General features: G+C 42.9%; 1 protein-coding gene across 4 annotated transcripts in view; it reads right to left on the reverse strand.

Annotated features, from left to right (window-relative positions):
- Nucleotides 1-24,142, reverse strand: part of LOC110500007 (PRKC apoptosis WT1 regulator protein) — an 80,141-nt gene extending 55,999 nt beyond the window's left edge. The window contains exons 1-3 of one of the 4 annotated variants that reach the window (XM_036957294.1): nucleotides 24,023-24,101; nucleotides 23,245-23,339; nucleotides 22,231-22,936 (exon numbers count right to left, since the gene is read on the reverse strand). In XM_036957294.1, coding sequence (XP_036813189.1) covers nucleotides 22,231-22,779 — 549 coding nt within the window. In that variant the 5' untranslated portion in view covers nucleotides 22,780-22,936; nucleotides 23,245-23,339; nucleotides 24,023-24,101. Of the gene's footprint in view, nucleotides 1-22,230; nucleotides 22,937-23,244; nucleotides 23,409-24,022 lie in introns of those variants that run through there. The other 3 variants (XM_036957295.1, XM_021577106.2, XM_021577107.2) reach the window with 3 other exon arrangements.
- Between the last annotated feature and the right edge of the window lie 498 nt (nucleotides 24,143-24,640).

A 24,640-nucleotide genomic window follows, 5' to 3' on the forward strand; every position in this document is an offset into this window, starting at 1 on the left:
CAGCTGACTGAGTGCGATCTTAGTGCCAGCGTCCGTCTGTGGTGGTAAATAAACAGCCACGAAAAGTATAGATAAACTCTTGCCAAATAGTGTGTTCTACAGTTTATCATAAGATACTCTAATTCAGGAGAGCAAAATCTAGAGACTTCCTTAGATTTCATGCACCAGCTGTTGTTTTACAAATATGCACAGACCACCTCGTCTTACTGGAGTGTGCTGTTCTAGGCGGTGCAGCGTATATCCCGCTAGCTGAATATCCATGTCATCATTCAGCCACGATTCTGTGAAACATAAGATGTTACCGTTTGATGTCCCATTGGTAGGATATTCGTGATCGTACTTCTAATTTATTGTCCAATGATTGTACGTTGGCGAGTAATTTTGACAGTAACGGCAGCTTTCCCACTCGCCATTTGCTACACCAACAGTTTCCATAATTAGTGGGTTGTGTGGGTGGTTGACAGTTGACACACCGGGTGTGGTTCCGGGACAGGTGGCTGCGGGATAAGAGGCGTCTAGAGGTCTTCAACATTCCATTGGTTCCCATCAGTAGAGGACAGCCGCACAGCAACTTCCTCCCTCATTTATCTAAACAACACCAAGAGGGTAAAGCACCATCTATGTTGTGTTGGGTATTAGTCTGTCTACCGTCGCATTCATAGTATACATCTCCTCCCTTTGCTTAAGTCTCGCCTGCAGAGAGGATCACTACAGAAATGTGCAATGGACCCGGTTGTGGCTTTCAAGGGAGCCGGAGCGTCCAACGTGGAAACAGAGAGACAAACAGTCAAAGTAAACGGCCAAGAGCGCAGCCCAGCATGACGTTTGTTATTCATGATTTTAAAAAATGGCTCCCTGCTTCCCCCCCACGAGGAACTGGGAATGTTACTGTCTGGACAAAGTAACCTCCTCTCTCCCTTGCTCTCTGGATCTGAAACCAGACCAATATGGCCACCGCCTTTACTGTGTTTATGACTGCTCACCCCATCACTTCTTATCTGGCACAGAGGGAAGGGCGGCAAGAGGGGAGTTCAGCGTGTGAGGTGGGGGTGGAGACAGAGGGAGAAAGTGAGAGAGAGAGAAAGAGTGAGAGTTCAGGGTGCAGATGATGGATTTCCCTGGAAGTAGACCAACATTCACTGGGTAACAGTCTCCAAGAATTCATCAGGGAAAATTGTGGAGAAGGACAGAGGCAGGGGAAGTGAGATAGAGTGAGCGACAGAAAGAGAGAGAGGGATAGAGTGAGGATTTCAGAGCCTTGCAGATATGCAAGCAGACAAGTTCAACCAATGACGAGCTGACAAAACAATCATAAGGCAGAAAGTGTATGCATGCCTGCATAAACCGGACAATGAGGAAAAATCTCAAGTTGAACTAAATCTCAAACACCACTTGGAGGCATACATCTAAGGCATGCATTATTTTTTACTACATCTAAAAATAGGCAAAACACGAAAGGGAAGGCCTCCAGAGCGAGATTACGGGGAGATATCAAGTCACGGCACCACATCATTTATCACAGCTAGCTGATAGCAGTTCCTTGAATATTTTAGAACCAAAGCGATGCGTTTGCCTGCTTCAAAGCGCAACTCGGGGGTGAGAGGGGGGGAAAAAGACCTGAGAGGGAGGAGGCAGCGTTTCACATGTTATCAGGGAAGCCAACTGGAAACATGTTCATCTGATTAATTGGACTCTGGCAACCGTGTGTCTCCACAATATAGATTTAATTACCTGATAAGGACAGCAGAAGCCAACAGGTTTAAAGCGGGTGCTGTTGTGTTAGTGATGGTCATGCAAGCACCAATTTAGACAACTACCCCTGCTTTTCCTATTGTATCCACGCAGATGATGATGGTGATGGTGTGAATTCACCCTGATATAAAACAATGTTCATGATCAGCGTAGCAGCACAACGTATTTGGATGACGGGCCTCCCTATAGTTATATTATTGTAATGGCTATACCATATCTGATATCTACACTGTGATAGGGTTATATAATACACTGTTCACAATATCAATACATGACAAGCTTCCATGACCAATTGATCCACTGCTAATAATCATTTTAACATAAAGAACTGATGTTTTACTGGAACTTTCTCAGCTTTTGTTTAAGTAGGCTGGCGGCAGACAGGGGGAGTTCTATCCTCACGCACCATTGCAGAACCTCTCCCTCCATCTCTCTGCATGTGACAGCATGCTGGATCTCACAACAATAATTAATCAAAAGGAGAGAGGAAGCAAAGCGAGAGATACAGATTCAGAACACTGAGGTCTGTACTTTCTGAGTAATTATTCCAGAGATATTAACCCTCGTCAGAGAGGGAGAAGAGAGAAGAGGGAGTGGCGGGAAACCAACTGCCTCCACACAACAGGCATGTGACAACAAAGAAGCATCATCACCTGCAGGTGTGTGTGGGGGGATTCAAATCCATGTACACAAACAACAAATGTGAGGTTAAAATTGGCAAAAGACACATTTCTTTCCACAGGGCAGTGGGGTGAGACAGGGATGCAGATTCAGCCAAGACCACACATATAAATTCCATCTAGACCCGTAGCCCTAGAGCACACAAAAAAAAACTTCCAAAGCTGTGAACAAGCTGAGAGACAAGGCAAGAAGGGCCATCTATGCCATCAAAAGGAGCATAAAATTCAACATACCAATTTGGATATGGCTAAAAATACTTGAATCAGTTACCGAACCCATTGCCCTTTATGGTTGTGAGGTTTGGGGTCCGCTCACCACCCAAGAATTCACAAAACATTAGACAAACACCAAATTGAGACTCTGCATGCATAATTCTGCAAATATATCCTCTATGTACAATGTAAAACACCAAATAATGCATGCAAAGCAGAATTAGGGTGATACCCGCTAATAATCCAAATCTAGACAAGAGCCGTTAAATTCTACAACCACCTAAAAGGAAGCGATTCCCAACCCTTCCATAACAAAGCCATCACCTATAGAGAAATTAACATGGAGAAAAGCCCCTTAAGCAAGCTGGTCCTGGGGCTCTATTCACAGGACAGCAACACAATTCGACCCAACCAAATTATGAGAAAACAAAAAGATAATTACTTGACAACACTGGAAAGAATTAACAAAAAAACATAGCAAACTAGAATGTTATTTGAATTGAAAGAGAGTGAGAGAGAGAGAGTGTTAACATATGTTTCCCATGCCAGTAAAACCCCTTAAATTGAGAGAAGCAAAGAAGAAAGGAGAGCAAGGGACTGTTGGGAACATGAGGAAAAACCTGACAGTCTGCATGTGACTGCTGCAAGGCTTTGTGCCTGCTATCTCCCCCACAATCTGCCTGAAGTGTCTAATGTGACATATACTTAACGTTCCTCCCCGTGACTTTTAGCTGCAAAGAGAAACATCAGAAATCCCTCACTCACCTTCTGCCAACACTGCCTGTTCCAAGAAACTAAAACTTTAATACTAATAATTAGGTATTATGTTACAGAACACCTACTGTGGATTGATGGTGGTGACAACCTCATTTTGTGGATTTGGGGAAAAGTGCTAAGTTACTCTGATAGAAGACACCTCAAAGTTCATATGTTTTAATGATTAAGAAACCACTCCTACTGTGGTTTTACCATTGTGCTTGGGACAATATGGTTTTGGGAGTAACATTCAGGGAAAATAAAGCGCACCTTGCATGGCATGCCTAACGAGTAACACAATCTCCCAATATTCTGTGTCGGGAAACGGTTAAGGCATGTTTTGCATTCCTATGAGAAAGGGGGCTTTGTGTACAGTGGCCATTGTGTTAGGGCATTGGCAGACTAGAGTAGACCATGAGTCATAGAGAGCACTGTCTGGGTTCCAAGCAGGAGCCATTGGGATCACTGGGAATTGTGGGAAAGGTTAAGTCCATGTTTGATCAGGGGGAAAAAAACAGCATTCCCCTTTTCACCTGGGAACTATAGATGTTCAGACATGACACAAGACATCAGTACAAGAGCTGAACTGTAAAGAGAGTGATTTTAAATGACAGTTGTTCACAGAGCAAAAAGCTTTTCCTACCAAGGCTGCAGTGTTAGAGTGGGGGGCTAACAGCGAAGCTCAGGAAACAGGAAATTCAATTTCATGTGCCGTGCTAACCACATCAAAAAGCTGCTGCTGCAGTTAAAGTCAATTGCTGGAAATGTCCTCGTAAATTTTTTGGGGATCAGCTCTTTCGGGAGCTCCCCTTGTGAAGATCATCGTTCTCCTGGTGGTATCTGAGTTATACTCACTGGGAATACTGAGAGAACGTTCACAGAATGAAGGCTAAGTGAGTTATTCGGTGAGAGAATATCCTCCTGACCACTATAACCCTATGTCAAGTTGTTAACACATTTTAAGAGAGAATCAGAAACAGATTTACCATGATTTACTAATACGTTGTACTGCCTTGGAACAATGCCCTGTCGTTACATTAAACGACAAGCATACAACTAAGTTAGGTAGATAAATTAGACAAGTGTTTCAAATAAATATCATTATTATAACCAACAGGGGAGTGTTGTCATGAAACATCTGTCTGATATTAAAACATTAAATTGGTTAATGCCTTAGCGCATTGCACTGTATGAATTGTTGACTTTCTTCCTGTGCATTCCTTTGAAAGTTAAATTCCATATACCCAGAAGCATGCGGTATTCATTTGCATCATTCACGTAAAAAGGAGAGTTGACTGGAGGCACTCTATCCTCTCTGTCCCTTTCTCCCTCTCTAGGGAAGGCTGGCCCAAGGACTATTTAGACTTGATTGTGTGACCTTTGAGGCTGAGGAAAATAAATCCAGAGCTATGGACAGACGGAGCAGACGGCACCAGCCCCATCATCCTGCTGGGGAAGGATCCAGCCATCTAGCTTTCACCGCTGGCCCACATGGGAAAGGGAAAGAAGGGGGGAGAGAGACTGAGCGAGACAGACAGCGAAAGAAAGAGCAAGAGAGAGAGAGAACCACACCTCATGAGCACGGGCCACACAAAAGGAGGAGCAGTGTATCTCCAACTCTCTGGACAGCGGACACAAACAAACACGGTCTGGGCAGACTAGACGACTGCCATGCAAATTAACAGTTTCACAAGATAAGCCAGAGAGGAGTGACCTCTAGTCCCCAGTCCAGAGAAAGAAAGGAATGCAAAAATGTGGAACCGGCCTAACATAAATAAATAATGTGTATCCACAGGCTAAATACCATGCGAGGACTCGAGCAGCTAGCCGAGCATAAAAGAGAGGAAGAACAAGAAATGGAAAAAGGGAGCAGAAAGGGGGGCGAGCGGAATCCCAGACCAGTCATCCACAATCAATGAGGGCGTTTTGGGGATGAGAATCCCATCGGTCACACCAGAGTGGAGCGTTTCATTGGCAGTGCATCTTTTAAGAGGCCGCTGGGCTCCACAGACAAAAAGGTTCATACCCACAGAGGAGCGGAGGCAACATGGCGCAGGGCAAGCCTGCTGGAAATTATCATTTGGTTTCTTCTCTATGAAAATGCAGTCATCACCCAGGAGATTAAAGGGAGGCATTCTCCATCTCAGAGACTCTTGCTCTTCAACTTAAACTTTTGTGCAGGGTTTTAGATGAGAGGTAATGAGGGGGGTGACACAAACTGGCAAAACCAATTAAGCCTGCATTAATTATGCAACAGAGTACTTTTGAAAGAGAGGAGGGGGGAAAAAAACTGTTCCAAACTGATACTTATCAGTATGCAGAAGGAGAACGTCTAACAAGAGATAAGTGCTGGCGGGGACAGAGCAGTAACAGACTGATCTGATCACTGGACAGTTTTACAATGTAAGCGAGCAGATGATCTACATTGGAGGTGTGAGCAGACTCCTAGAGACAAATCGAGAGGAAATGACATGTACATGCTCTGTCTGTTTGGAATTACATTGCCGTTCTGAGTGTCGCGGTTTAATATAACCCTTTGTCACTGTGGAATTTCTTGCTACTGGGCAATTCAACAGTAACAGAACTATCCTTTGACTGTTTTCTTATTTTAAAATGTATGTCAAAAACCATTGATTTCAAAGTTTAACAAAAAATTTAATGATACACAAGGACTACTTTCAACAATTTCCTCTGAAAATTGTACAAAAACAAATTTAGTGGAAGATCTGTGCAGATGCATATTTTTGTCATGGAATTAGGGTAAAAACTCCCTCAGGTTTTTATGCAAACACGTTTTCCAAAAACAAAAATATCTGCTTTGAATTAAGATTCACAGATGTCTGCAGAAACGATGCGGTATCAGCTATGACATCGCACCTTGAGTTTGAAAACAATTGTTTCGGTTATTGAACTATAGTAAGTGAAGTAGATTTACACCCGGTAAAGGAACTCTGCTAACGGAATTATATAATTGGTCCCATATCTGTAATAAGCTTGGGTGGTATACCGTATACTGGGGTATTTTGAAAAAGCCACAGGATCTCGCTATACCGTCAAGACAATTTATTTGACATTTTTCAATAAATGTGAATATTTGTAGCTACTTTAAGTTAATACTTGCAGTCAACTGCAATATATTAGGAGATAAAGCAGATTGCTTTCTTCATTTCACCTGTCACAGTTTACATTATGAAGCTTACCATAGTTCCCCAGACCAGTTGAGCCAGTCACGTGTATGTTTGTAAATAGCACAACGGGAGAAGGCGATGATCTGGTGAGTCCATAGCGTTTTATATCTAAAATCGGCAAGTCTCTGTTATGCGGTGCACATGAGGTGAAGAAGTTACACTTGTATGCAATTCACTACAAAATATTTGCCATCAGATATCTTAGAATGGCTTTCTGCCAGAAGTCAAAGCTCCGGATGAGTTTTTTTGTGCTTCCCACCAGTGTTTTTTTCTTCTCCCCTCTGCTCCATGTACACATGCTGCTCTTCCTTCAGAAAAACATGAAATCACAACATTGTACATTTGCATAATTTAATCTTGTTCATGTTTGCTTGTAAATGTCTACCCTCACCAAAAATGACATTGGGTAGCTACGCTTCTATAACTTTATAAGGTGGATTTGCCAGTCTTTAGTTTTCACTTGCATTATCAATTTGCTAACAGAATTACAAGTTTTAAATCACTTAATGATAAAAGTAAAATCACTAGAAGTAATTGGTAGGTCTGCCATTACTTGTTACTTCTGTGAACTTTCATTATCCTCTCTCATGAGGGAGAGAAATTAGAAAATATCTTAGATGCTTTTGGCAATATTTCTTAAAAATGTACAGAAGCTTAACAATAAAAAATATGAAATATAAAGTGTTGATATTATTTGGCAGGAGTCTTTAGGTCAACATTGTGTTCTGATACCATGTAAGACTTTTCTGGTTTCTAAGTTCCCTTTTCCATCTGTTTACCCCAAAACCAAAGCCTTGACTTATGTCTAATTTTTAAGATGGAAAACGGTTGAAGAAGAAAAACAACAACTCATTTTCCAAAAATATAGACAGATTTCATTTGGCACCCAATTTGATATACTACTATGAACTTAACATGTTGGAGCTCATGGGTCCTTTGATGGAAGTCCCCTAAGGTGAAAATACATTTCAAATACGTTGAGGAGGACAAAGAAGTGCTACTCTGTTTAGTTTCAAACTGCAACGATGGGCAGGTCACTGCGGTCTTGGACAACAGCTTCTCTCTGAGCTTTCACTTAGAGGAAAAGACACCATACATGCCAACACCTCTTCATAATGGCTATGATTATCAGTGATATATGGAGGCTCACAACCCATGCACTCGACAGATTTTTAAATGCCAAGACGCATGCAATTGGGTGTAATAAACCAGCCTTGAGTAAACAGAATGACCCTAGATACTGTAGCTACGTGGATGCTCTGTTTTGATAGGACGTGTGATGAGGAAAGTGTGCCTATTGACAGGGTGTGTCCATACTGTCAAGAATCCGCAACTCCGGGTTGGGGACACTGACACAGGGTTTGTTTATGTATCTGCCCATGTGATTCTAGAGCACTGTGTTAACTTTTCATGCCAGGCCACGTGTCACCTAAGGCCACCGGGTACAATACCGGTAGGTATTGTAGCCTGGTGGTTAGAGCTTAGGACTAGTAACCGAATGGTTGCAAGATCAAATCCCTGAGCTGACAAGGCAAGAATCTGTTGTTCTGCCCCCTGAACAAGGCAGTTAATCCACTGTTCCTAGGCCATCATTGAAAATAAGAATTTGTTCTTAACTGACTTGCCTAGTTAAATAAAGGAAAAATAAATAAATAAAGCAATCTTCTGATAGCAGAAAAATGGAACCTTCGGCTGGGTTAATCGTCGCTGTGGGCGTTACAAAAAGCACAAGCGTTCTCTAAGAGGGGATGTCACTGAGGGGTGTAAGCAATGAGGGGTGTAAGCAATGAGGGGTGTAAGCGGGCCAGACCAGGAGCACGTAGCGACTACTAATCCAGGTGTTCTGCTCCATGTCTCTGTTGTCTTTGGGCCTTGTACGCCTCCTAGCAGTATCAGGGATGAAACCAAGCCTTCCTCCAGACCCTAGCACATGGCCGGCATGACCCACATAACGACCCGTAAAAACATGGATTTGGACAGCATCCCAGTGCCCCAGAGGCTTGCTGGAAAGATGTGAGAGGTTGGCATCTTGGTTGGAAGGCCACCTGGGAACACATACGTGGGTCACATGGGATGGGCGGAAGGTAGGTATGCTGCCAGTAGCAGCCAATCGCTGGTCTGTTGTGGACATTGTGGGGTGCGTGCCAGTAATGCATCATAGTTCAACACAGCTAAGTTGGCCCTCCGTCTACCCACAACAGCATCAGTAGGGGAAGGACACGCTCACGCACAGACACAAACACACAGAATGAGGTTCCAGCTTTATAGCCAAGGGTAGGATGGCATGTGGTTACTTTAATCCTCTAAAACACATTAATTTGTCTTTGTTTGGTTCAACAACTTAAAGATCAAGGCATTATATCCACAGGCACTTTGAACCCACATTTTCATTCGATTTAGAGTGTTTATCGGCTACATTCTCAAGCTGTTTTCCTGAACCACTTTTTCATTTGGTTCCTCTTTTGATGTGAGCCTGCCTGGCTGTATTTTCCATAAAATCAACTAAATGAGCCACACTAACAACATACACGTCAACAGTCAGAATATTACATTTCCTCAAAGCATTATGAATCCCTCCCATTTCTCCGGCTTCCAACAAATCAACTTAAGCCTCCTCAGGTATGCATGTAAAGTGAATGTGTTTTTAAAAAGGTGGAGAGCTAGGCTTAAGACCCCCCCCCCCCCCACAGTCCTACCAGCAGCACAGTGGAATGCCAAACACTCCTGACAGCCTCCACCTGTAGATCCCCAATCGTATTCCTACACTCAGCTAGGTGTTGCTATGACACCCAGAAGACACTCTCTCCCCCTTATCCACACGGTGAAGCAGAATGAAAAGAGCAACGACTTATGACGTATGATTTGCATGTTTATTATTCATCACCTTGGTTAGCTATATTGTTATGCTGCCAAGTCTGATACCGTAGCCGACTTCTGCTGACGCTTATCAGGGGACAAAGTGTGACAGGGAACCATGGTGCCATAATGGGAGGAGAGAGAACCCATTGGCCTGTGGTGGTGCTGGATCTCTCTAGCTGTGTGTGCAGTACCAACATAACGCTCTGGAACTGTATGTTGACATATCATCTATAAGAGCTCATCCATAAAAATGAAGCGAAAGGTTTTACCAAGAATAAAACTCCAAAACAACTCTTTCCGTGCCCATAGAAAGAGGAGAGAAGAAAGAGAGGCAGAAGTAGCAGCCGCATACTATTCTGTAATGAATCGAAACAGACAGTTCTCCTGAATGCCTAATCATGCAGTGGCCTGATTACAGCTGACTCACAAATCCCCCACTGCTGCCAAGCACACAGGAATGTCCAACAAACAAGTTACATTTATGCAGGAACACACACACACACACACCACAGCTACTGTCAATCAGCAAGCTGATCAGCAGACAAACCCCAATCCACTGAATCTCTCTATGGGATTTCTGCATGCAGCAGTTGAATGTGGCAGCCCAAGCTTCGACAAGAACACAGTGGGGGGGCTAAGGGGCAGTTTCCAAAGGGGAGGCATGAAAATCACTACCCCATGCGACTGTGTGAAACCATAAGCTATAAGTAGATATCAGGGGCAGGACATTTCAGTTACAATAACATGCAACAGTTCATGTTAATACCATTAGCGTGATGGCTGGTATTGGAGGGAACAGATACGGAAAAAGGAAAACTTAAGCCTAAACGTATGACGGGTGAAAGGAAAATCACTGTCTCCACATCTGCTACTGGATTATGAAGGTGTTAACCTCAACGAGGGGAGACAACGACTTAGAAATCCCCATTTAGTTCAAAGGAGAAGGCGTCCATGTGCCGCGACAATTCCAAAGCATTGGCATTTTACTCTAGGTCTTACTGTAAATCAAGAAGTGCCTTGCGGGGAATTGGTACCAAATTGTTTGTGTCCAACGAAAAGTTTAAAGTATGGGTCAACAACACACCAAGAGGGAAGATCAGTCACGCTATGATTTACTATTAGAAGAGCTGACTCATCACATTCCACAACACAGTAGGACGTTAACCTCAACAACACCATATTAAGTAACAAACACTCCCATATTGAAGCACGTCCTGGTTTTGATTGCGAGTTAATGATTGGCCAGTCAGACAGCCACTGCGTCATCCAGTGACAGAGGAGCATGTAATTTCTCACGCAAACAAAATAGGCAAACAGGCGTCTCTGTAAAAGGTAGATTCATAGGGTCTGGCAAACTACTGTCCATTGGGACCAAGACTGTGTGGTTCTGTTGTGATAAAGGGAGGGGATCGGGTTGTTACTCATTCAGCAGACACGTGCTCCAGATGTCAATGCCCATTGACCCTGGGCAATCAGCTCTGCATTCTCAGAGAGAGGCAGCGCAGGGGAGCATTCTTTTTTTAACAATAATAATCTCACATGGAGCTCCTATAGCCTCATAACTAAAGAGCACTGACCCAATTACAGCAGAGAAATCTATGGCCTGGGTTAGAACTAGAGGTTGAACGATTAAATCGGAATGGCCGATTAATTAGGGCCGATTTCAAGTTTTCATAACAATCGGAAATCCGTATTTTTGGGCGGCGATTTCCGATTATTTTTCATACCTTTTATTTAATTAACTAGGCAAGTCAGTTAAGAACACATTCTTATTTTCAATGACTGCATAGGAACTGTGGGTTAACTGCCTTGTGAAAATCTGTCGTTCTGCCGCTGAACCTTGTCAGCTCAGGGGTTTCAATCTTGCAACCGCAGTTAACTAGTCCAACGCTCTATCCATTGCACTCCACGAGTAGCCTGCCTGTTACATGAATGCAGTAGAAGCCAATGTAAATTGCTAGCTAGCATTAAACTTATCTTATAAAAAACAATCAATCATAATCACTAGTTATAACTACTAATCCAGTTTAGCAGGCAATATTAACCAGGTGAAATTGTGCGTTTTGCCAGCAGCTCTTCGCAAGCACAGCGCTGTTTATGACTTCAAGCCTATCAGCCTAATGGCTGGTGTAACCAATGTGAAATGGCTAGCTAGTTAGCTGGGTGTGCGCTAATACTGTTTCAAACGTCACTCGCTTTTAGATTTGGAGTAGTTATTCCCCTTGCGCTGCAAGGGCCGCGGCTGCTGTGGAGCGATGGGTAACGATGCTTCGAGTGTGGCTGTTGTCGATGTGTTCCTGGTTCGAGCCCAGGTAGGGGCGAGGAGGGGGACGGAAGCTATACTCTTACACTGGCAATACTATAAGAACATCCAATAGTCAAAGGTATATGAAATACAAATGGTATAGAGAGAATTAGTCCTATAAATACTACACTGCTCAAAAAAATAAAGGGAACACTTAAACAACACAATGTAACTCCAAGGCAATCACACTTCTGTGAAATCAAACTGTCCACTTAGGATTCAACACTGATTGACAATAAATTTCACATGCTGTTGTGCAAATGGAATAGACAACAGGTGGATATTATAGGCAATTAGCAAGACAACCGCAATAAAGGAGTGGTTCTGCAGGTGGTGACCACAGACCACTTCTCAGTTCCTATGCTTCCTGGCTGATGTTTTGGTCACTTTTGAATGCTGGCGGTGCTTTCACTCTAGTGGTAGCATGAGAGGGAGTCTACAACCCACACAAGTGCCTCAGGTAGTGCAGCTCATCCAGGATGGAACATCAATGCAAGCTGTGGCAAGAAGGTTTGCTGTGTCTGTCAGCGTAGTGTCCAGAGCATGGAGGCGCTACCAGGAGACAGGCCAGTACATCAGGAGACATGGAGGAGGCCAACAACCCAGCAGCAGGACCGCTACCTCCGCCTTTGTGCAAGGAGGAGCAGGAGGAGCACTGCCAGAGCCCTGCAAAATGACCTCCAGCAGGCCACAAATGTGCATGTGTCTGCTCAAATGGTCAGAAACAGACTCCATGAGGGTGGTATGAGGGCCCGACGTCCACAGGTGGGGGTTGAGCTTACAACCCAACACCGTGCAGGACGTTTGGCATTTGCCAGAGAACACCAAGATTGGCAAATTCGCCACTGGCGCCCTGTGCTCTTCACAGATGAAAGCAGGTTCACACTGAGCACATGTGACAGACGTGACAGAGTCTGGAGACGCCGTGGAGAACGTTCTGCTGCCTGCAACATCCTCCAGCATGACCGGTTTGGCGGTGGGTCAGTCATGGTATGGGGTGGCATTTCTTTGGGGGGGCCGCACAGCCCTCCATGTGCTCGCCAGAGGTAGCCTGACTGCCATTAGGTACCGAGATGAGATCCTCAGTCCCCTTGTGAGACCATATGCTGGTGTGGTTGACCCTGGGTTCCTCCTAATGCAAGACAATGCTAGACCTCATGTGGCTGGAGTGTGTCAGCAGTTCCTGCAAGAGGAAGGCATTGATGCTATGGACCGGCCCGCACGTTCCCCAGACCTGAATCCAATTGAGCACATCTGGGACATCATTTTGACTTGTTTTAAGGACATTACATCAAAGTTGGATCAGCCTGTAGTGTGGTTTTCCACTTTAATTTTGAGTGTGACTCCGAATCCAGACCTCCATGTGTTGATAAATTTGATTTCCATTGATAATTTGTGTGATTTTGTTGTCAGCACATTCAACTATGTAAAGAAAAAAGTATTTAATAAGAATATTTCATTAATTCAGATCTAGGATGTGTTATTTTAGTGCTCCCTTTATTTTTTTGAGCAGTGTATATTAACTACAACCTAAAACCTCTTACCTTGGAATATTGAAGTCTCATGTTAAAAGGAACCACCAACTTTCATATGTTCTCATGTTCTGAGCAAGGAACTTAAACGTTAGCTTTTATAAATGGCACATATTTTACATGCCAAATATTACTTTCTTCTCCAACACTTTGTTTTTGCATTATTTAAACCAAATTGAACATGTTTAATTATTTATTTGAGGCAAATTGATTTTATTCATGTTTTATATTAAGTTAAAATAAGTGTTAATTCAGTATTGTTGTAATTGTCATTATTACAAATTTTTAAAAAAGTGGTTTTTATTTAAAATCGGCCAATTAAATCGGTATCGGCTTTTTTGGTCCTCCAATAATCGGTATCGGAATCAGTGTTGGCAAATCATAATCGGTCGACCTCTAGTTAGAACAGAACACTCTACAAACCTACACATTCGGAACATGACTCCAAATTAGGCAGGCTATTTTCTTGTCAGGCCTGCTGAAATGCATACATTGTTTTTTTTAAATACTCCTGTGCTGTGATCCTGTTTTGTTACAAAACATTTAAAACTGGATTCCTTGCCAGAAAGTGAGCTCATTAACCTGTGACAAGCAAAGAGGATGTGGGGAGTAAGCAGAGGCCAGGTCAGTCAGAGGGCCATTAGAGGAGCAGCCAGGACTACTGTATTCTGAGTGAAGGCTCCAGTTTTCAAATACCCTTGGTCTGTTTAAGTGATATGATTCACCCTGACAGGGTAATGGACAGCTATTCACTGGGCCTCACCTAGTTAGAGGGCACATTAATGAGAGCTGTCGTTTACTCAAGATTCCAAAAACATGCACAAAACCCTGTGCCACATCCCATTAGCGGGAGCGGGGTGTTTTATGAGGTGCTGAGAGAACTTCGGGTGCTCCCTGTATTTGGGGCCTACCTGGTAACCATGTCATGTAACAAGGCGAACAGTAGTTCCACATTCTTCCTCCTCTACAACTTCCTGTGGAATTCCCCTAACTTTCACCACACAGCTCTATTGGGACTTCTTTTTATTAGTCCCACCCCCCTTAAAACTTATTTTGCGAAATATTCTCGTAAACAATCTACAACTCCTGCTAATTAGTCAACCTGTCAAATGTTCTTGTAAACTCACATAACTGGCAAAGGAGCCTGGGTATAAAACATTAAAAAAACACTCTTTGGATTAGAGTAACATAACTTCACAAATTCCTTTTGTTCCACCAACAACCCAAAACCATGCCCAAATAATTCCTTGCTTACCCAAGTCCATGATCCAATCCCCATGGTATTTCCAGTGATGATGTGACCTTGTTTGGGAAAGGTTTTATGAGCAAGTAAAACAAGCTCCACCCAATGGCACACTTACATTCATTTCAAACAGATGTATAGGAAGCTTTACATTTGACCTAATTACCTTACAATTAAATAACACCGTATTGCACTGCTACTCAAAACATTCCCTGGCCATTGCTTTCATGCCTATCCGAAGAGGTGAATGACAACTCCATCCATAGCTGCAGTCTGTGGGAGGCCTTTAGAACAGAATAATGTATGATCATACTACAGCAGGAGGAGAGGTTTCTTCAGAGGTGGAAACTGAACACAGATGGATGAGAGAAAGTACCACAGCCACAGCATAAGGTAAGGAAATAGAGGGGCAAAAACGTATACAGCTCACAGAGGACGGGCAGAGTGTAGCAGCATGAGAGGACTGCCGCGCAAGAATGCGCGATTTGATTTATTAAGGTCCCCATTAGCCAACGCCAACAATTTACATACATTTAAAAACAACATGTATTGTGTGTGTGCACGCATCTATCAGTTACACAGAGTACCAGTCAAAGGTTTGGACATTCCTACTCATTCAAGGGTTTTCTGTAGTTTTACTATTATCTACATGGTATAATAATAGTGAAGACATCAAAACTATGAAATAACACATATGGAATCATGTAGTAACCAACAAAGTGTTAAATAAATCTAAATATATTTTTATATTTGAGATTCTTCAAAGTAGCCTTGATGAGAGCTTTGCACACTCTTGGCATTCCCTCAACCGGCATCATTGGGTAATCACCTAGAATGCATTTCAAATATATATGTATTTTTTCACCTTTATTTAACCAGGGAGGCCGGTTGAGAACAAGTTCTCATTTACAACTGCGACCTGGACAAGATAAAGCAAAGCAGTGCGACAAAAACAACAGTTACACATGGGATAAACAAAAGTACAGTCAATAACACAACAGAAAATCTGTATACCGTGTGTGCAAATGAAGTAAGGAGGTAAGGCAATAAATAGGCCATAGTGGCGAAGTAATACAATTACAATTCAGCAATTAACACACGTGATAGATGTGCAGATGAGGATGTGCAAAGTAGAAACACTGATGTGCAAAAAAGCAGAAAAAAAATATGGAGATGAAGTTGGTTGGATGGGCTATTTTATGAGGGTATGTTTGGCAGCATGAGTGAAGGAGGCTTTGTTGCGAAATAGGAAACTGATTCTAGATTTAATTTGGATTGGAGATGCTTAATGCGAGTCTGGAAGAAGTCTGAACCGTCCAAAGTAGTGATGCTAGGTGGGCAGATGCGGGCAGAGATCGGTTAAAGAGCTTGCATTTAGTTTTAATAGCGTTTAAGTGCAGTTGGAAGCCACGGGAGTGTTGTTTGGCATTGAAGCTCGTTTGGAGGTTTGTTAACACAGTGTCCAAAGAAGGGCCAGAAGAATACAGAATGGTGTCATCTGTGTAGAGGTGGCCTAGTTAACAGGTGTGCCTTCTTAAAGTATCCTTCTTAATAAATTTGAGCCAATCAGTTGTTTTGTGACAAGGTAGGTTTAGTATACAGAAGATAATTTGGTATTTGGTCCCATATTATGGCAAGAACAGCTCAAAAAAGCAAAGAGAAACTACAGTCCATTATTACTTTAAGACATGAAGGTCAATTAATCTGGAAATTTTCAAGAATTTTTTAAGTTTCTTCAAGTGCAGTCACAAAAACCATCAAGCGCTATGATGAAACTGTCTCATGTGGACCGCCACAGGAAAAGAAGACCCAGAGTCGCCTCTGCTGCAGAGGATAAGTTCATTAGAGTTACCAGCCACAGAAATTGCAGTCCAAATAAATGCTTCATAGAGTTCCAAGTAACAGACACAACATAAACTGTTCAGAGGAGACAGTGTGAATCAGGCCTTCATGGTCAAATCGCTGCAAAGAAACAACTACTAAAGGACAATAATAAGAAGAAACTTGCTTGGGCCAAGAAACACGAGCAATGGACATTAAACCGGTGGAAATCTGTCCTTTGGTCTGATAAGTCCAAATTTGACCGTGTCTTTCTGAGACGCACAGTAGGTGAACGGATGATCTCCGCATGTGTGGTTCCCACCGTGAAGCATGGAAGAGGTGATGTGATGGTGTGGGGGGGGGGGGGGGGGGTGCTTTGCTGGTGACACTGTTGGTCATTTATTTAGAATTCAAAGCACACTTAACCAGCATGGCTACCACAGCATTCTGCAGCGATACACCATCCCATCTGGTTAGTGCTTAGTGGGACTATCATTTGTTTTTCAACAGGACAATGACCCAAAACACACCTCCAGGGTGTGTAAGGGCTATTTGACCAAAAAGGAGAGTGATAGAGTGCTGCATCAGATGACCTGGCCTCCACAATCACCCGACCTCCACCCAATTGAGATGGTTTGGGATGAGTTTGACCGCAGAGTGAAGGAAAAACAGCCAACAAGTGCTCAGCATATGTAGGAAGTCCTTCAAAACTGTTGGAAAAGCATTCCAGATGACTACCTCATGAAGCTGGTTGAGAGAATGCAAAGCTGTCATCAAAACAAAGGGTGGCTACTTTGAAGAATCAAAATTATAAAACATTTTGATTTGTTTAACACTTTTTTGGTTACTACATGATTCCAGAATGTGTTATTTCAAAGTTGAGGTCTTCACTATTATTCTACAATGTAGATAATAGTAAAAAGAAAGAAAAACCCTTGAATAAGTAGGTGTGTCCAAACGTTTGACTGGTACTGTACATGTCAGTACATACACACAACAAGTAGGTCACATGGTGGAGAGGCGTTGTGCTGTGAGGTGTGTACATTCCCACACCTGGTTGTGAGAGTCAGACTGGCTTGACCAGGATTTTTTTTGAAAGCAATAGGGGTGATAAAAATATAAATTAGAGCCAGGCCACTTTATCACATCAATGTTACATTCCCCAGGGCTTCAGTACAGGTCAAGGGGGGAGTTCATGTAGTTATATGGCAATACTCTCACCACATACCAGATTTTCTGTTTTACCCCTCATTGACAGCATTGCTACATAGCAAGAGATGCTGAAGAGAAACTGTGTTTCAACAAGACGGTATGCCACTCAAGAGCGTTTACAGATGTTTCGATGGTGTAATTGTAGCATGAAGGCTTTGAAATACATTTGTGGTCTGTCTGCAGATAAAACTCAACTCACTCGCCTGGAGAGAGCCTGTTGTGCATATATCCAGAGCTAGATATGATCCGATGGATCTTTAGAAACTGTGGGTTCACACTGTGCTACCTTGTTGTAGCCTCACAAAACAAAGCGGTTGCAGTTTGAGCTCAAAATGATAATCCAACCAATCAGGCTGGAGCTGTGGCTTTATCTCCAAATGGGCCATAAACATTGAGGCAACGCCAACTGTCAAGCAATGGGCCTTCCATTTATTAGCACTTTGTTGATGCAGATTCTCATAGGAAAACAAATGTTATAAATCACATTGCTTTGTCCGTGGAGTGAAAGATATCAGCATGATTATGTACAGGGAACACACACTCCTCTTAGCTCATGACAGATATGCATAAACTACACAAAAGTGATTCAACAGCAACTAGGAAGAAGCTCTGAGAAATTCCCTCGGCTATACCCTGCGGCCCGATCCTTTTTACATTTGAGTCATTTAGCAGAATTTGGGTTGAGTGCCTTGTTCAACGGCCCAATTACAAAAGTTTTAACAAGTCGGCTCTGGGATTTTAACCAGTGACATTTTGGTTCCTGGACCAGCGCTCTTAAAATCGCTAAGCTACCCATCACCACAGTAACGGAATTACGCTGAGACTCACTTTAAAATGTATGCTAAACAAAAACATTGATTTCAAAGTTTAACAAACCATACAACTCTATGCACACTTGGAACAATTTACACAGAAAATAAATAAATAAACATTTACTGGAAACAGTGCAGATGGAAATGTTGTGTTTTTGCAAAATGTCCCATGGAAAACGTTAAAAGTAGCCCTTGTGTGTGATTAGTTCAACTTTGAAATCAATGCTTTTGGTTTGGTATACATTTTAAAGTGAAAAATATGAGAATCTCAGCATATTCCGTTACCATGGAATTGCCCAGTGCTAATTGGCACCAATGTGTAGCCTGCCCTATCATACCGCTTGTTCACGGTTGCTACTGACGAACGGCCCTGGGTGTTCCAGACACAACAGCAGCAGACTTGATCAGAGAGATCCAGCCCACCACATGAAACAAAGTTCATGCTCGCGAGTGAAAGCAACTCAGTCTCCAAGCCGAGCCTTATAACACACTGCTGGTCATAAAACATGGATGGCCCCAGACAATGAGGCTCATCAACTAGGCCTAAGCCACGGTGAGGCCAACAGGAAACGGACCACTGACAACACACACATCCTAAAGAGAGAGAGAAAAGGAGAGAGAGCAAGATTGAAGATAACGCTGTCTCAGTGAGTACTCACCTCGAATGAGACAAACGCACACATTACTTAAGCAGTATTTCATTGTTCAGTAAGCATTTGTTAAGCAGGTCAGAGGTCCCCAACAGCCAGTAGACACATACCATTCTCCGCCAGAGAGGGTGAGACGGACAGGGAGGCTGAAACGAGACACCTTCCTGGAATGGGGGAGGTGGTCCTGATTGACACTACACAGAAAAGCCAGTGTTTGCTTCGGTTAACCGTGAAGCCATTATCAGCCCATCATAGAAAGAGTGGCGCGATTGGGTTTCCGATTGCTCTGAAACCCCCTCAACAGCTATTGTGCACCACAGAACATGCAGGCTGATTATGCCCCAACATACCTTTTCAATAAAATTCATAACACAAGGGGCCTTGTGTGAAGAGGGTCCAAATTATACAGTGATCGCGATGTCAGGGTATAGATTTACCATGGGAAAGATGCAACGCAATAAACACAGGCAATGTTGTCACATGGGGCCTGATCGCACATAGTTTGGCATGATCTGTGGGGTTGAAACCTAGCATTACGGCTTGGCTTCTGACAAGCTTCTCAAACTCCTTGATTGGCACTGCCGACCGCCTAATAACAGGCTGTCACCAGCCAACTGAGACACTGGTCAACCTCCAGGTGAAACTCCACAGTCGGCAGCATGCTCTGGGTCTGGGCAGCTGTCAGAAAAGCCAGACCCCTAATACGTAGACTACACTCTGTGGCTTCAAGGCACTGAGCCAGTGTCAACGTCATAAAACACGCCCATTATACAGTGCCTTCAGAAAGTATTCATACCCTTTGACCTATTCCACATTTTGTTGTGTTAAAGCCTACATTAAAAATGTATTAAATCGAAAAGATTCTCACCCATCTACACACAATAACCCATAACGACAAAGTGAAAACATGTTTAAAATTTGTGCAAATTTATTGACAATGAAATACAGAAATATCTCATTTATGTAAGTATTCACACCTCTGAAATAACCTTTTAGAATCACCTTTGCCATCAATTACAGCTGTGAGTCTTTCCGAGTAAGTCTCTAAGAGATTTGCAGACCTGGACTGTACAATATTTGCACATTATCTATTGTTTTATTCTTCAAGCTCTGTCAAGTTGGTTGTTGATCATTTCTAGACAGCCATTTTCAAGTCTCGTTATAGATATTCAAGTCAAAACTGTAAGTAGGCCACTCAGGAACGTTCAAAGTTGTCTCCCAGTGTGTGTTGGAAAGCAGACGGAACCAGGTTTTCCTCTAGGATTTGCCTTCTATAAAACACTGGAGTCCTTGCCGACGACAAGCATACCTATAATATTGTAGCGACCCGCACAGACAGCTGTGTGTTATGTGTTAGGCTAGTAGGTGGTTGTGTTGTACTTGCCAGTACCCAGTGTTCGCGGGGTCCGACATGCCAATCAACCTGCTATCTGCCAATCACGGGAATGCCTGGAATGTTCTGATGCCGGGCATCCTGGCGGTTGGCGGAGTGGCTTGGGCAGGGGGATGGAGCATTGGAAGTTAAGACCGGGTTTAGCCTTTGTTCTCTCTCTTACGTCTGGACTTCACAAGAGAAGGTTACGATTGGCTTGTGGGTTCTTTCATTTATTTGGCGTGGGCTACGGCCAAACAGTAGCCTGTGTAAAGTTGGTTTAACAAACCGTAAATTCGTAAACTCAATCCTCTGTCTGGACAATTGTACCTTTATGATCTAGTCAGGTCATTACAATATGATGCAGCCCCCACCAAGCTTCACAATATGAAGAGTGGTACTCAGTGATATGTTGAGTTGGATTTGGACTAAACACAACGCTTTGTATTGAGGAATTAAAGTTAATTTCTTTGCCACATTTTTTTGCAGTTGTACTTTAGTGTCTTACTGCAAACAGGATTCATGTTTTGTCAAATTTGTATTCTGCACAGGCATCCTTCTTTTCACTCTGTCATGTAAGTTAGTATTGCGGAGTAACTACAACGTTGTTGACCCATCCTCAGTTTTCTCCTATCGTGGTTTCATGGTGAAATCCCTGAGTTGTTTCCTTCCTCTCCAGCAACTGAGTTAGGAAAGACACCTGTATCTTTGTCGTGACTAGGTGTACTGATACACTATACAAACTGTAATTAATAACTTCACCATGCTCAAAGGAATATTCAATGGCTGATTTCTTATTTATCTACCAATAAGTGCCCTTCATTGCGAGGCATTGGCTTGAATCTGTGTATGAAATTGACAGCTCAACTGAGGAACCTTACAGATAATTGCATGTGTGGGGTACAGAGATGAGGTAGTCATTCGAAAATCATGTTAACCACTATTATTACATACAGATTGAGCCCATGCAACTTAATATGACTTGTTAAGCACCTTTTTTGCCTCATTTAGGCTTCCCATAACAAAAAGGGGTTGAATACTTGACTCAAGACAATTCAGCTTTTCATTTTTTATGAATTTGTAAACATTTCTAAAAACATAATTCCACTTTGACCTTATGGGGGGGGGGGGGTAATTGTGTGTAGGCCAGGGACACAAAATCTCAATTTAATCGGTTTTAAAAATCAGGCTGTAACACAACAAAATGTGGAAAAAGTCAAAGGGTGTGAATACTTTCCGAAGGCACTGGATACATATAATTTCCCTGATGGTGGAAGTTCTTAGAATAACAGGACAGACATATTAGTTAGTGGGGGACTGGTGGTTGACAAGCTTTCATCAGCTTCCCTGCTGCCAGGCTGTGACACGATTTAAGTGCAATAACAACGATACTGCTCACTCTGCACATTTTCAGCATTCTCATGGAGACTTTTTTCATGTCTGTGCTAGACAGGTCTTCTTCATAAACACTCGACTGGAACAGACATGTTAATGTAGGCCTTTTGAAGGTCAGAAGAACGTTTTATAACCCCATTTGAATACTTCTCATTAGTCATTAAAGCTACTCGGTCTCAAACCATTATTTTCCCACAAACATCCAACCCATTTGGTACATTAAAATGTTTGTTTCATAACGATAATGACACAACCTAATGGACAGATAAGTCCATCTTTAATGCCGTCTTTTCCACAGTGGTTTCATCAACTTATTTCTCGCATAGGCCTACAGGTTGCCAGCACAGAGTATAAACAGTCTCATCCTACACCAGGCATCATGCTTAATAACTAGGTGATGATTTGTAAACAAATGAAAGTTACAGACAGCTTGGACTCACCTCGGTGGACGGCATGCTGACAACACCTGTTGATCTGCGCTTCTCCCTCAGCTTTCTTTTCTCTATCTGTCCTTTCCCCTTCCTGGCGCTTGGACCACTGTTTTTCTTCTCTTTGCCTTTACTGGGTGAGGGGCTCTCCTTGTCACTGCCATGGTCATTGCATGCAGTAGGGCTGGACTCTTGTGGGGTGTAGGGCACTTTCTCCGGCTGCGGTGTCTTCTTCAGATTACTCCCCGGTGTATCCGCTCCTCTGACGGCTGGTGTCGGGTGTGGTTCATCGTCAGGTCTCTTCAAGGCTGAGGAGGATGATGAGCGAGCCATGGGGTATGATGTCCCGCGGTCCGGGTTGCCGTTGTTGTTAAGTTCGGTGCTCGAGGTAGCATTGCGCATCTCACTTTTGTTGCTGTGGCTCCCCAGGGACGCAGGGGCAATACCACCGGTGGCCGCAGCGATGTCCCCAAGCATTTTTGCCCTCATTTTCTCCCGTTTAGCCTTCCATTCCTCCAGAAAGTCTGTCTGTGCATTTGGTTTAAATCCACCCGTTGCCATGTTCCTTTTTGAATATGTGGATTTTTCACCAGTGGCTTTACTAAGTTTGTAAACTACGTTCCTTCAGCAGTGAATTTGTAATTTCCGTTTTTAAATCAGGTTACCGTGCAATCGTCTTTCGCTTCTAATGGCACCACATTACTCAAAACGACTCGGTCTACAGGTAATGGAGAATCACAGTTAGTGTACATTTGGTACAAACTTCAATGAAACGACCTCATTTCGAAATTACTATCCGTGTGTAAAGTGTATCAAATTGTTTTTACAAACTAGCCTTCCCATATACAAACAGGGTTTGAACTATAACTCATAGCAAAGTTGGTGCTACAGTAGATAATCACAACAAGTCGATCATTTTATGAAGTTATATTTTCTCCCCAAAAATGTTAAAGTAACTTATTGGAAATAACATGAATCACTTAGCGAACCATTATAACAGTGACATGCGTTTCTAATAAGACTCACCTGTTATTTTGCAGTGCTTTCGCTCTCTCAGGTGAACATTCCGTAGGAATGAATTGTAGCCTACTTCACTGCAAACTCGATGAGTCACATGCAACCTAGGGAAGAGTGCGGCTCTGACTCAACTCCCTCTCCTGGGCTTCTCCGAACCCATACGAAGACTCACGAATACATACGATATTAAATGGATTGAGCTTATTCCGTTAATGAAAATGTTTGCGTTGTACTTGCTGTGTCTAAACACCTTTCTTTGATATTTTTCAACTAAATGTTTATTTATTTTTTTGTACAGCATCTAAGCTACAAGGTGAAAATAAACAAGAAAAAAATGTCTCAGCCTAATCATAGACTATATAATGTATATTATTTTTAACCAATAGGCTGTATAGGTGGAGGTTGGTGAGAGGAGCTATAACAGTCTGACTACACCGCTAGCGTCACATGCACGAGCATTGAAAAGTACATTTAAAAATCTATATTATTAAATTATTGCATCCACACTGCTCACGCGCGCCAACGAGTGTCTGCATTGCCAAGGGCTAACACGGAACCCAAACTGGCTGTGCGCCATAGTGCATAAGTTTATTTTGTCCCCCCACACCAACCGTGGTCATGATACGCAGGTTAAAATATCAAAACAAACTCTGAACCAATTACATTAATTTGGGGGCAGATCAGCAAGCTAGCTAGCTTGCACTTGCTAGCTAATTTGTCCTATTTAGATAGCTTGCTGTTGCTAGCTAATTTGTCCTGGGATATAAACATTGAGTTGTTATTTTACCTGAAATGCACAAGGTCCTCTACTCCGAGAATTAATCCACATATAAAACGGTCAGCCGAATCGTTTCTAGTCATCTCTCCTCTTCCAGGCTTTTTCTTCTCTGGACTTTATATTGCGATTGGTAACTTTCAGAAATTAGGTGCGTTACCGCCACCGACCTTGTTCGTCTTTCAGTCACCCACGTGGGTATATCCAATGAGGAGATGGCACGTGGGTACCTGCTTCTATAAACCAATGAGGAGATGGGAGAGGCAGGACTTGCAGCGCGATCTGCGTCACAATTAGAACTGACTTCTATTTTAGCCCTTGGCAACGCAGACGCTTGCGAGCAGTGTGGGTGCAATAATTGAATAATATAGATTTCTAAATGTATTTTGCACGAGACACGAGCGGTGTAGTCAGCATGTAAAATAGAAGTCAGTTCTATTTGTGACGCAGATCTCGCTGCAAGTCCTGCCTCTCCCATCTCCTCATTGGTTTATAGAAGCAGGTACCCATGTGCCATCTCCTCATTGGATTTACCATGTGGGTGATATAAAGATGAACGAGGACAGTGGCGGTAAGGCGTTGGATGAGTCACCCAGCACCAGAGCGCTTCAGAGGTGAACATTATTAATC

This window comes from Oncorhynchus mykiss, chromosome 21, assembly GCF_013265735.2.
Source record: "Oncorhynchus mykiss isolate Arlee chromosome 21, USDA_OmykA_1.1, whole genome shotgun sequence".
Classification (NCBI taxonomy): Eukaryota; Metazoa; Chordata; class Actinopteri; order Salmoniformes; family Salmonidae; genus Oncorhynchus; species Oncorhynchus mykiss.